The sequence below is a fragment of the Monodon monoceros genome, unplaced genomic scaffold (genome assembly GCF_005190385.1).
Source record: "Monodon monoceros isolate NGI ecotype Baffin Bay Population unplaced genomic scaffold, NGI_Narwhal_1 Super_Scaffold_7, whole genome shotgun sequence".
Lineage (NCBI taxonomy): Eukaryota > Metazoa > Chordata > Mammalia > Artiodactyla > Monodontidae > Monodon > Monodon monoceros.
This window is the reverse complement of record NW_021703784.1, coordinates 29,678,835-29,692,569: the sequence shown is the minus strand read 5'-3', so window position 1 is coordinate 29,692,569 and position 13,735 is coordinate 29,678,835. Positions and strand designations below refer to the sequence as shown.

The 13,735-nt window shown below is 34.8% G+C and overlaps 1 protein-coding gene across 1 annotated transcript; it reads right to left on the bottom strand.

The window, feature by feature from the left end:
• Nucleotides 1-1,170: 1,170 nt before the first annotated feature.
• LOC114886989 (collagenase 3) lies at nt 1,171-11,896 on the bottom strand. The gene is made up of 10 exons (XM_029208249.1): nt 11,755-11,896; nt 11,425-11,666; nt 10,594-10,742; nt 10,302-10,427; nt 8,218-8,379; nt 6,657-6,774; nt 5,523-5,656; nt 4,406-4,565; nt 2,461-2,564; nt 1,171-1,794 (listed from the first exon to the last, which is right to left on the bottom strand). Exons 1-10 carry the CDS (start codon nt 11,872-11,874, stop codon nt 1,694-1,696), a joined length of 1,416 nt encoding a protein of 471 aa, XP_029064082.1. The 5' UTR covers nt 11,875-11,896; the 3' UTR covers nt 1,171-1,693.
• Nucleotides 11,897-13,735: the final 1,839 nt, after the last annotated feature.

Genomic DNA, 13,735 nt, shown 5'->3' with positions numbered 1-13,735 from the left:
AAGCTGCTATTCCTTTCATTTTAAACATCAGCAAATTAAAGCCCACACAGATTAAATGAGCTGCCTGAAGTAACATGCCCGAGTTCATGGAAGAGTTGGTGTTAGGACTCAGTCCTAACTCTAGATCTACTGCTTTCTCCACTTCATTACCAAGTAATACTCTCAGCAGAGAAGATTCTGAGGAGCCTGTGGGCTCCATCTAAGGAAGCTGGCCCAGTAAATGGGGTTCATCAGCACGAGGCTGACCAAACTCGACCAGAACTTGAGTTAAAAAAGCCGGGTACAATTAATACTAAATTTGAATTTAGTGTTCTTATAAGAAACAACCCAACAAAGAGATTAGCAAGAAAAAGGAATAATTTAAATGGACATTCTTTGTGTGAGGAAAAGCTTAAAATTATACCAAAAGACAAAAATATACTGTATGACAATGTCTGTTGAAAATAACTTTTTATTATAAACAATATAAACACTTCCTAATACTTTTCACATATATAATACACTTTCTTTTCTTTGCCTGAGTTTTTAGGAACATGATCTCTCAACACAAAAGTTCTTCCCTTGATGACCATTCATATATTCAATAAGTACCAAGTGCCAAGCACTGTAAAAAGTTCCGAGGGATTAAAGAAAACAAAAAGGAGAAAAAAGGCATAGTTTCATTTTTCAAGAGGACCATAATCCAGTAGAATATTTCCTTTATTTTGGATATCTCTGTTTTAACATATATACTTCCAATTTATGATAAATTTTAGTCTATTTCTTTCAAAACTAGCTTATATATCCAAGGTAAACTGGACAATTAAAACAATTGTTTAGATAAAATAGGGTTAAAACACTACTTTTAGCCTTAAATAATCAGATGATTTATGAAAAAGTGATTCTGTGGCCTTAGATCATTTTGTTAACAATTTTAGTATACTTTGATATTTTTGAAAGACCTGAAATATTTTAATACAAAGAGAGATCATCTCTCTTTGTCTTCTATAAATATGAAAAGAAATATTTGTCTTCTCTGAGAGTAGTCCTTGAGTCATTGTCAATAGTGAAAATTAAACACAATACAAAGGCCACATCTGCTGTCCTCACCATTAGTCTTTGTCTCATATCTTTAGTGACTCTGATATTTCTGAATGAAGAGGGGCACATACATCCAAATATTTTTAGTGAAAAACCCAAGTTGTTTCTTTGGAAAGTTGTCTATAATATATTTATTACAGACATTTCCCTTTGGTTTATTGTTGTTTGTGTATGGCTGTCATATGCTCCCCCAAAATTGCATTTTCATATGACTTTATACTATTTGGTAAAGATGATTCATTAATTATATAAATGTGATTTACTTTTATGTCTTTGCAAAGTTTCCTTATAAATATATTAAGCTAACTCTCTTTGACAGATCATATATCCCATTTTTGATGTTGAATATTGTCAACTACTGCTTCTGTATAGCACACAAGAATTAGGTGATCCTTAGAGATAATGAATCTCATGACTTTAAAATTCATTGTGGTTCCAGCCCCACGCATAGCTGTATAGATACTAAATATTCAAAGATAACTTACTGAAGCTTGTTCACAGAACTAAGCTTTCCCCTGATATCTCTCCCTCCCCCATGGCCCCCCCCCAAAAATGTCTGGAAGCATTATCCCAAATGGTCTCCAGGATTTAAATAACAATATTTTTAAAACATTTAACACCACAAAAGGGAATTTGTTGGCATGACACGAACAATACGGTTACTCCAGATGCTGTATTCAAACTGTATGGGCCCATTGAAAAAATAGATATAACCTAAAAGGAAAAGACCAAAAAGAAAATTTCAGAGTTTGAAAATAATGTTTTACTCTAGCTACTTTTAAAAGCCCAATCTGTTAGCTTCACTTTTTTTTAACATTCCAGTGTTTATCTTTATAAATACCACTAATGTTTTAATATATTGCTTATAATTTAAAGAGGGGGAAAGGTATAAATGTCTCCAGCTCTCTTAAACTGTCACCTCGAATTAATTGCTGTATTGGCAGGAGTTCCAGTTTTGATGGTTGAATTATTGATATTGGTTATTTTTTGTAAGTTAGAGATAACATCTCTTTCCATAATTCAAGCAAAAAATCATTATATAGCTATGATTATTGGTCTTCATATATAAATTACTCCCCACTCCACCCCTGATTTGAACTATACTTTTTGCATCTTAATATCTTTAAATTTAAGGTAGTGTTTAAGATTTGGCATCTTTTATTCATAGAATTAGCAGTCATTAAGTAAAATTCTCATTTATTCTAAGCATATTAATTTTTGTTTGCTGTCTGTGTCAGTAGTCACACAAGAATGAGTAATCCCTTAACTGTCAGACATTTATCAGCACATCTAAGTTCTGTGTAAAATTCCTTTATAAGGAAATTATTTCAAGGGGCTACAGAAGCCCTCCATTGAGGTCAGTTCAATGAAACTAGTTACCATTTTTCTCGAAGACAGCATCTACTTTATCACCAATTCCTGGGAAGTCCTCTTCTATTAGTCTGGGGTAGTCTTTATGCATCATATGGTTAGTTTCATCATAGCTATTTAATAAGAAAAAGAAACTCTTGAGTAGGTCGTAGGTAAATTACTTTAGAAATAATACAATGGATATAATGGCAGCTTTCAAAATTGACAAAAGTTTCAAATTTTTAAGTCCATTTGAAACAACCAGTAGCTTTTTAAAATTGGGAATTATAATACTGAGTATACAGTGGATACCTGGTGAGGTATTTTGACTTGCCTAAAGACCATCTTTGTAAAGACAGTTATAAGCTCACTTCCATTTCAAAATTTGTATAGCTGCTATAAAAGTATATTATTAGGAAAGTGTTCTTAGAGTGAAATATATGTTTATGCATTGAACGATTATCTGTTGAGCTCCCACTATGTGTAAGACAACTTGCTAAGTGCAGTAACGGATGCCAAACTATTTAAGGTTCAATTTCTGCACTAAAAAGTTATAGAGGCATACAGTGGAAATAAAACTAGGAAGGGGAGCACAGCTTTCCCCTCTCATAACTTTATATTCCATACTCTTCTTCCCCTGCACATACTCACACCCTAGCCAACGAAACACACTCTGAAATTAACCTAAGAGAACAGCCTCCTGTGATGTAATATTCTTGCTGTTACTGATGAAAGTCTTTTATATTTTTGAGGTATGTTTCAATAGATAAAAAGTAAGAACCACTGCACTATCAAGAAAGCTAAGACATATACACACAAAACTGCAACATTAGGCAATAGGGACTAAACATCATGAGAGAGTAAACATGAGATGTCATGGGAGTTACATGAGAAGGGAGATAATTTTGAATGGGGTGATCAAGAAAGACTTTTAAGTTAACTTTAAACAATGGATGGAATTTCAAAAGACAGAGATGTAGGGAAAGACCTCTAGCAAAGAAAATTGCATAAGGGAAGGTTGTGGGGAGATAAAAGCACAGTGCATTTGAGATATGATAAGCAATCCATTTTGACTGAGCCATAGACCTCATATAAGGTAAAGGGACTGGAACACTAGTGCAGGTAGAACCTGGCAGTAATATTTAAAGTGGTAAGTGTCATTATCAGAAATAAAGAAGCCAAAATGTAAAGATGATATGTAAGAGTGTGTATGTGTGTGTAAACATGCATGCATGAGTGTATATATATGTGTATATATATATAAAATGAGTGTATATATATATATGTGTGTGTGTGTGTGTGTGTGTGTGTGTATAGAGGGAGTAAAGTTACCATTTAAAATATTTCAACTATTGTGTACCTATGAGATAATCATGCCTGAATATAGACATGGATTTGGGCTCATAAATATTGCCAATGTCAACGCTGCCTTGAGCTCTACATGTGTTTTCGATATTCCTGTTCTACTTGTTCTTCAAAAGGAGCTGGTTTCACAAACTATAAGCCTAGCAGCTTCCTGGCCAACCTCTCCGATGAATCAACAGACTAGAAATTGTGGCCTTCTCTTGCTCAGTCTTTTCCTGTACCTATTCTTGTGTCCTCTCTGGCCACAGAAGTTGGAGCTCCATGTAAATTAAGAGAGGATGACAAGAAAGAGAATCCAGGAGAAAGATTACAAGGAATTAAGATGTCAAAATAAGAGAGAGAGTTTTGCCATGGTTGTAGTACAACAAATGCCTAAGAAAGAGAAGAGTGGCCCAGAAAGGGCAAGAATTATATGTGTATTTTCTAGAGGGCTTGAGACTTTTAAATACCTGTGTTAAGAGCTACCTGCTGGAGCTGGCATGGAAGAGAATGAATGACGGGTATGACATTTACAATACTTCATGAGATAATTTTAAGTAGCAAGGGATTTTCGAGACTCACTTTTCCTCTATGATATAAGATGATGGGTCAGTAAATATGGCTGCCATACCTCCAGACTTGGTTTCCTGAGAAGAAGAGCGTCTTCTCCGTATCCTCAAAGTGAACGGCCGCACTTATCTTTTTAACCTCTTTTGGAAATCCCAAGTCGGATATTTTTCTGGGATAACCTTCCAGAATATCATAACCATTAAGAGCCCAAAATTTTCTGCCTAGAAAAAGTAAAAGAATTGTTTTATTATTCAAGGGAATCTATTAAAACTCACATATGTAGATATTTAACAAAGAAAGACTCATTTTACACATTTAGAAATAAATTAGTCAGTGTTTGTGGTCACCATGTTTATGAAACACAGAAATATGCACATTCTTCAAACAAACAAAAGAAAGGATTTAAGATGCCAGTTTCCTAACTGTAAGTATAGCCCACCAAATATCATGATTAGTTTGACAATTTGATACCTCTGAATATTAAGTTTGGAACTGGGTGAAAAATACATTAAGATTTCTGTATGAATAAGCAGCACAGTAGGAATAGGAAATTAACTTGAAAACTCAAATTTCATACCAGTAGAAAATTATTTTCTTCTCTAAAAAGTGACTTCATTATAGCTTTACTATAATAGTCAAACAATAGAAACAATGTCAGTAAAATGCTATGTAGCCATTATAAATTATGATCACGAAGCTGGAATAGCAATTTGGGAACCTATGTCAAGTAGAATATTAAAATGTATATACATTATGAATATAAATATTTAAAATATGTATTTCATATGGTGAAAGACTAGAAAATAAAGTGATAAAATAAAATAAGTTGACTTTTCAGAAGGGGGAATTATGGATAATTTTTTTCAATTTTTAAAAATGTACATTGTTATTACATTTGCTTAGTAAATAATTTTTAAGAGGAAATAAGAGAAAAAACTGACATGATTGGTGTGAAATAAAGAGTGGATATGATAAGTAATAATGTAGACTTTTTACTTGTCAAATTTGGGGACACTTGGTAGAAAGGTTTCAGGCGCTTTCTGGTTCCCATTTTGCTATACTTGATTCTCAATTTAGGTGTATTTTTGACAACAATCATTTTATTAAGTCTCTGGTAACATGAAGCTCATCACTGCCTGCTCTGGACATGTGGGAGGTCTCACTGGTGGAAAGATTACCTCTAAAGATGAAGATAAGGTCATGGGAAGGGTGCTCATATGCAGCATCAATGCGGTTGGGAAGTTCTGGCCAAAAGGATTTTGTTAAAAACAGCTCTGCGTCAACCTGCTGAGGATGCAGACGCCAGAAGAATCTAACACAAAAGTAAAAATGCAGAGTTTGCCATCATTTTTTCAAGTGCAATATGTCTATCCTGCTAGCCACCTTTCTCCACATCAATACAGGTAAGTTAGACACAACCACTCCCTAGCACCCGTGAGGGTGAAAGATTTCCACTTCCCTTAAGCGCCAGTTAAACAAGCTGTTGCTATCTTAACTCTATCCTAAATTATTGAAGTCTAAAATCTCACAGAGCCTTTGTGAAGGCTCCAAGTCATTTGTGGGCTGAGACCGTGCTTTGTTCAATTTTGCATATCTTTTAAGTGGCAAGCAAATGTGCCAGGCACTGTGTTGGGCTCTGGAAAGAAAACATGAGTGACACAAACTATGCTCCCAAGATCTCATGGCCTGGGGAAAGTGATATATGAGAAAATACTGGAGCACAATGAAATTAGAGCTATAGTAGAGGAGGTAGGAATGCTATAGGATCCCAGATGAGGGAACAATTAATTCATTGAATAGATGAACAAATGAACAAATAAGGATATTAAAACAATATCAAAATTAAAAATTAGTATTTCATTTTTTGTCACCTATAGATTTAGGTTGTACAGTGCTTCCTCTCTTAAATTCCAACATATGTTACCAGAACCAAAGTTTTTCCATATCAAAAGGAATTCATGTGGAATTATGAGTAACAGCTTACTAACATGGTAATTGATTTCAATAACTGCATTTTAAAATAAATAAATTGTATTTCTATATTTACTTTGTAAATATGTCTTTATGAGAAAAACTACAACCAAAGATGTAAAAGGAAGCTATACAATGCCAAGATTATCCATTGAAAAGTAAAACATTTATCCATCAGTTATTTACTCCCTCTCATATATGTAAACAAACTACCCAAAGTTCTATTATTTTCACTAACTTCACCTTTCTTTGGAAGTTTGACCACATGTTTTGGCAATTTGAAGACATGGCCTCACAAATGTTTGTTACATGCAGGTTTTATAAAATAATACAAAGAGTACCTGTCTTTAAAGATCATTGTTTCTCCTCGGAGACTGGTAATGGCATCAAGGGATAAGGAAGGATCACATTTGTCTGGCGTTTTGGGATGTTTAGGGTTGGGGTCTTCATCTCCTGGACCTGCAGTCATGAAATGAGTGAAGGAAGTTACTGAGGATGACCTGATTCTGCCAATGGAGAGCAGAAAGGGCAGTAAGTCCTGCCACTACTACATAATGCTCCAAAGAACCTGTAATCCTACTTCCTTCCTCCATGGTTACCAAGTTCTTGCCTACTGGACTTCTCCTTCTGTTTTCATCTTCCAAGACCCTTGAGAATCATCTCAGCTACAAATTTAGCTTTCTTGAGGTTGGTGATAGAAATGGGGTGGTGGGGGGGGCCGTGGAGAAAAGACTTTGAGGAAACTTTCCCCATGCTTTGCACAACCTATTGACGGACTTCGCTTGAGAAACACATTCCTCTCAAAGCCATTTCTGGTGGCATGTTTTCTCTGTGGCAGCCCTCATTTGGGCTCTTTCTCTTGCCTATTTTATCAGCTGTCAACATCAGCTCATGTCGCTTTACCAGTTGACCACATCACAGCTGCATCTCAGTGAAAAGCTAGGTCTTCAGCCATTCTGGTATGACCGGCCACATGTTGGGAACTGTTCCACCAGCTCACATGAGTGCAGAAGAGGTGCAGTAAATAAAATAATTCTAAACTTATTTTTCTCTAAATAGGTCCTATTAGTTCTATCATTAAGTTCCTCAGTCAAGATATTGTAGAAATAGTAAAAATTGCAAAATTCTTGCCTGTGCCTACACTAGCTGCTGTAGTAGATTTAAATCCAGAAGGGAAAATAATAGGTTGAGGTGGCCTGAGCTAGTTTTCTGAGCTCTGTGTTCTAGAAGTGTCTACACTGATGACTGTGTACTGTGGTTTTACTTCTATTTATGGTAGGTACTTTTGCTTGTTTGGGTTGAAGTTTAATTATTTTGTAAATATTATTGAAAATTTGGAAGAAAAAAAAGGAACAGATTCTTACAAATGGTCACTGTAGCTGTTGGTTAAAAACTAACACAGGCCACTTGAATGGATTCTACTGTGGCAAACAGGAGTAGTTGAAAGAATGCCCAGATTTTGTAAAAGCTGGTTAAAATCTCACTTTCTCCCTGTATAAGCTGGGTGAAAGCTATCCCAAAAGCTGTGTTACTATCCAGCTGTGTTTCACCCAGCTGTGCTGCTATCGATACACTATTTAAACTCTACAGGCTTAGTTTCTTCATTGGTTAAATGGTGAATAAAATATTTCTTTCTGATGTCAGAGGTATTGTGAGGATATCAAATGTACCTTACAATGTATAAAATACAAACATGAGGAGTTACATTCTGCGAAAACTTTGGAGAATGGAATATTTTCTACTTGAGCAGGTAGTTTGATTTGGAAAGAAAAAATGAGAGTGTTTCTCCAGGTTTTAATAACAAAACCAGGACAGCAATATTGGTAATGGTAAATTCACTAATAATTTAGAAAATAAATGTATATATCTCTTCTGCTGTTAAACTGATAAATTAATAGTTACCATAGAGAGACTGGATCCCTTGTACATCATCATCAGGAAGTATAAAGTGGCTTTTGCCAGTGTAGGTATATATGGGAAACATGAGTGCCCCTGGGTCCTTGGAGTGGTCAAGACCTAAGGAATGGCCAAACTCATGGGCAGCAACAAGAAACAAGTTGTAACCTGTAAGAAAACAAAGAAACTGAGAAAAAAAGTCCTCCAACGACCAATTCACAGAATAAATATTATTTTGTTTATTATTATTATGTCACCATTTCTCTTTCTTGGCCATTTAACTTTTTAAAGTTAATGTTCAGTGTCTTAAATGATTAAAACATTGATTTAATCATTATAAATAATTTGGTGCTCTCTTCGATTATAGCTGCCTACACAGAGTACCAACACATTGGTTAGTAATCAAAAACGATTTATTGTGAAGACACTAGTAATCCTGATTTGCTCTTTGTTTTCTCATGTCAGGTGAGGAAAGTAGACAGTGATGACTTTAACTGGAAACTCATGGGAAAAAATATAGGATGATATATATCTTCAGTACTGCCTAGAACATGGAGGCAGCATCCAAAGGTATAATGACCAAGCATAGAGGATGCATTAAATAGGATCTCCGAGAATCTACTTGGGAGCAAATTCCAACCAAATGATCCTTTCCAGAATATCTCTAGACTCTAGAATTTAAAGAAACAGAAACTCTGGACATGATTGGCCAACTTTCCTCTATTCTCGAAGACTACTATGTCACTGTATTTACACTATTTCCTCTAGTCACTCTTTCCACCAATTATTGAGCCTCCTAATACCAGTAATTTAAATTGGAAAAAAATAATAAAATATCAAAAGAACACATGAAAGCTGGAGTCAGTGGTTTCAATTTGACCTTGAATACCCTTTGCTCTCATAGCTTATGCATGAAGAAAATGTATAACAAACTTAGTGAATTGTGCAGACCATAAGAGTGATCAAAGTTCATGATAATCTGAATGACAAGTAATTCTTCATTGAAATAACTAGCAGTGGGTATCATTCTTGGCCTTCAGCTGAAAAATTAATCCTGACTTATGGATGTTTTCATTCATTTCACTTAAATTTTTCAAACCCAGAATTTATGCAGGAACCAAAAACTGAAGCTTACTGTGACTATGTCTTAACAATACTACGTGTTGTTCTTTCTTCCTAAAATCATTCCTACCTGCTAAATATTCAGACCTTAAATATATAAATTCTCACCTTCCCTTCCAAAGACAGCTTGGAGATGTATGCATTGAGACATTGACTATTCAAGGCCCAGTTTTACTTCTTGGAAAAATAATTCTTTTTATTTAAATGAATAATAAAAAGTAGCTGTTTTTGAAGACTACCCTTTAATTGTCACAACTAAGAGTCCATATAGCTCCAAAATTAAGTCCTAGTTGTGATAATCCTGCTTTTCTGTCTAAATTAGTATTCCCAATCCTTTTGAGCCTTGAAGACTCAACTACTGACTGAATTCACTCAACAGTTTCATTTTGCTCTTGTAAATATAATTTAATCTGTTTTGTCTCATGCTTTCTCAAGTAAGGCACTATATTGATTTGTTAGAGTGGTATTTGTAAAATCAGTGATACAGACAAGTCTAAAACAAGTAACATACAATAGAGAACAGAAATTTGACTGGACTTGTGCCATTAATATTTCTACAAGGGAAAAAACTATTCCAACTCACATCCAACTCATTTACGCTCTACATATTTAGCCCTAATAGTTTTTAGATTTATATTTGTAATAAACTGTACTTCTTCAACATGTCAAAGGTAATGCACAATAACAGCACCTTCGTTGACAGAAAGCATTCTGATCCTGTTTCAAAGTTAGCTAGTATCCCTCGAGCCACTAGACTTAGTAGATTTTGCTCATTTTTAATGTTTCATATTGGCTTATACAAATGTCACTTGTAGAGACTAATAAGTAGAAGATTATCATACTTGTTAACTTGAAAAATAGAATCAAATACCAAATATAATTTACAGTATGCTTAAACTTCTTATTAATGGGTTAATGATCTAATCTAATCTGATAATCATGAATTATATCTTTATAAGAAATACTACCTTTGGAACTACTTGTCCAGGTTTCATCATCATCGAAATGGGCATCTCCTCCATAATTTGGTCCAGGAGGAAAAGCATGAGCCAATAGACCAGAAGGTCCATCAAATGGGTAGAAGTCACCATGCTCTATACACAAAAACAAGAGTTAAGACTCTAATTATATGAAGTAGTGCCTAGCACAGGTGCTTAACAAATTTTTGTTGAATTCTGTAAAAATTAATGAATAACTGAAAGAAGGAAGAAAAGAATGGAGCCAATTAAGGAGCAGAATATAAAAATTCTGCATCATTACCTTTAGTTCCAAAAGAGATCATGATATCCGCAGTGCCATTTTGAATTCTGGTAAAATTCAGAGGTGTCACATCAGACCAAACTTTGAAGGCTTTTTTGAATGCCTTTTCAACTTCAGAATGAGTCAAATCAGGGGTATAATTCACAATTCTATTCAACAGAGAAAGTTTCCATCAAATTTTCAGAAGGTGAAAGCTATTTTAGAATATATTTTCTTGGAATACTGCTTTTCTACTCAAAATGCAATGGCTTCTCTAAAAGTTCTACTAAAGGTCCATTGTTTCCAAGAACTTATTAATTATGATGCCATACAAAGACTATAAAATGAAGAATTCAATCAGATATTTGAGTATCTCCAAAGATTTGACCATTTGACATCTTAAAGTATTTAGATGTTTAATATAACTTATACTGCATGCTAAAAGTTCTGTATCACTGTAGCCTAAACAAATGAAATAGTTCTGTAAAGTTCATAGAGAGTGAAACTCTCCATTTTAACACTGTTATAATAAATATGCCTGATTACTGCATCTCTGCAAATTTCCTTGAAACTACTTTTACTTCTATTTTGATTTCATATCTGAAAGAAATAAATTGAGATTTGCAATGAGAAATAATGCTGGGTTAATGTAACCATAATAGATGCTATGAGATATTCTCATCAACAGTATTAAAGTTATTCCTGGACATACTTAACTTCCAGTTTAATATCTAAGGCCTACGTAAAATAATGGGACCACACGTGTTCTGTCACCTGCAGCTTGTGCTGAAAATTAGACATCTGATACTAAAAAATATAACAAATATTAAAGAAAGATAGTCTATGATTTACCTGTAGGTTAAGTTCATTTTGGACCATTTGAGAGTTCGAGGAAAAACATTGTATTCACCCACATCAGGGACCCCACATCTTGGTTTTTTCATGATGTCTAAGGTGTTATCATCAAGTCTGCCAGTCACCTCTAAGCCGAAAAAAGTCTGCATTTCTCTAAGCCTGTCAACCACAGAGCTTGCTGCCGTCTTCTTCAGGATTCCAGCAGGATTCAGAGGATAGTAGTATGATTTCAGGTAATTCTAGGAAAGAGACCACAATGATCCTCTTTTAAAAGAAAAGGACATTTATGAGATGTATCACACCATTGGGGTTGGCAAAGTACTCTACCTCTGCAAACTGGAAGTCTTCCTCGGACAAATCGTCAGAACCTTCATCACTGGGAAGAGGCAGAGACCAACAGTGAGTCCAACTCAAGAAGAGGAAGGCAGCCAGGACACCTGGGTACATCTTGAGTGGTTGTGCCTGGAGGCTGCTGCTTTTCCACGGACAAGTACCTTTACTTTTATAGGCCTATGATGGTGAGTCATCATTTATGGACAAGTTTCAACTTCCTAGTCAGTTAAAGGTAAACATGCTTACATGGGGACTTTTTTTCCTCCCAAGAAGTGTGGTTTCTGGTAGAATTTGAGGGAAATATGAAATGAGGCCTTCTCTCATTTCAGCAGGGTCTCAAAAACCATCTGGCAAAATAACGGCCTCAGCATATTTATGGCTATTGTGGGAAGAGTAAAATTTTCACTTCACTTGGCAAAAATGTTTTCCTCTTTGTGGGAAAGTAGCTTATTCTACTTTTTCAGATAAGAATATCAAGATGGTACACCTACTTCCATAAGAAGAAATGTAGTCTTGTTTCCAGAATGTTTATAACCTGGTGAGTTTTAAACTTCATTTTCTCCAGAGAACCTAAGAGGGAAATATTATATATACCTGAAGGCCACAGAAATGGACCAGAACCAAGCTTGGAGACTCATCACAGGATTGAGTGCTGCAGCTGGAATTTAAAAGCACTGGTGTGACCTCTCAACAAATATGGAGCCCTGCATGAATTCCCTACAGGTTCAGGCAGAGGTAGAAGAATGTATTAGAATACAGTATATTGGAATACAGTATAATGGCTAACACATATTGAGGGATTACTGCATGCTAGACTTAAAAGGTATTATCTCATTTAATCCTTACAACAGTCTTGTAAAGTAGGTATTGTAGGAAGGCTTGTTTTTCACTTTACGTACGAATAATCTAAGACACAGAGGAGTTAAATATTTGTTTAAGGTGATATGGTTAATAAATGCTACTACCAGCATTTGAATCCAGGCCAGTAGACTTCATGTTTTTGACCACCATGGAATATGACCTCTACTCCATCCATTCTCAGATATTTTCTCAAAAACAGAGCTGCTTAGTTCCCACACCTCTGGGAGTGCTCAGGAAAACTAAGACTCTATGGCCATTTTCAAGTTTCTTGATTTTCACTTTTAAGTTTGAATAATAGAAATACCTTTGCTCCAACAACTCCAGAAAACTGTCATTTAGGGGCCTCTAGTCTATTATTCCCTTTAGAACTTCACACATTTAATACCATGAATTCAGAATGCCATCTTTGGTCCCTTGCAGATGTAAATGGATAGAGAAATATGGGCCATGATCTTCAGATTGACTGAAAGATTGAAAACACAAGTTAATTTAAGGGATTAAGAGTCAGAGAGAAGTTTAGGTCAGAGAATACTAACAAACAGGAGGAGCATGAAGACAGATTAAAGTGAGTAGGGAAGGGGTATCCCAACATGTGGGTAAAATGCTATCATCTAAATTAGCCAGTACCTCAGAGAAACCCAGAAAAACCTATCACATGTAAGCAATCACTTGAGGGAAATTTATTATGCTTTTATCCAAAATAAAGCCAAATAGGTCCTTACAATAGATTATTTCCAGAGTTCAATATTACATTTGGGCTCAATCAGCAATGCAAAATAATAATTTGATTTAAGCCTCTTCCATGTATAATATTTAACTTTGAAAATTATCCACAAATTTGATTCATCTATTAAGCTTATAAGAAATCGATTCATTAGAAAGCATTTGCTTTTACCAATAAATTTTTATAGTCTTTTAAGATCACATTAGATAATAAAAAAGAAGTCCTTGAACAAGAAGTTTAAAAACAAGTGTCATTTTATTTAATGTTTGAAAGTGGGTGAAAAGAATCAAATAGGCTAACTCTACTTATAGATTTCATATATTTATAGAAATGTTACCACCTGAAACTAGAATTTTTTAAAGCCCTTTTCATTATTGAATAATGAATGCT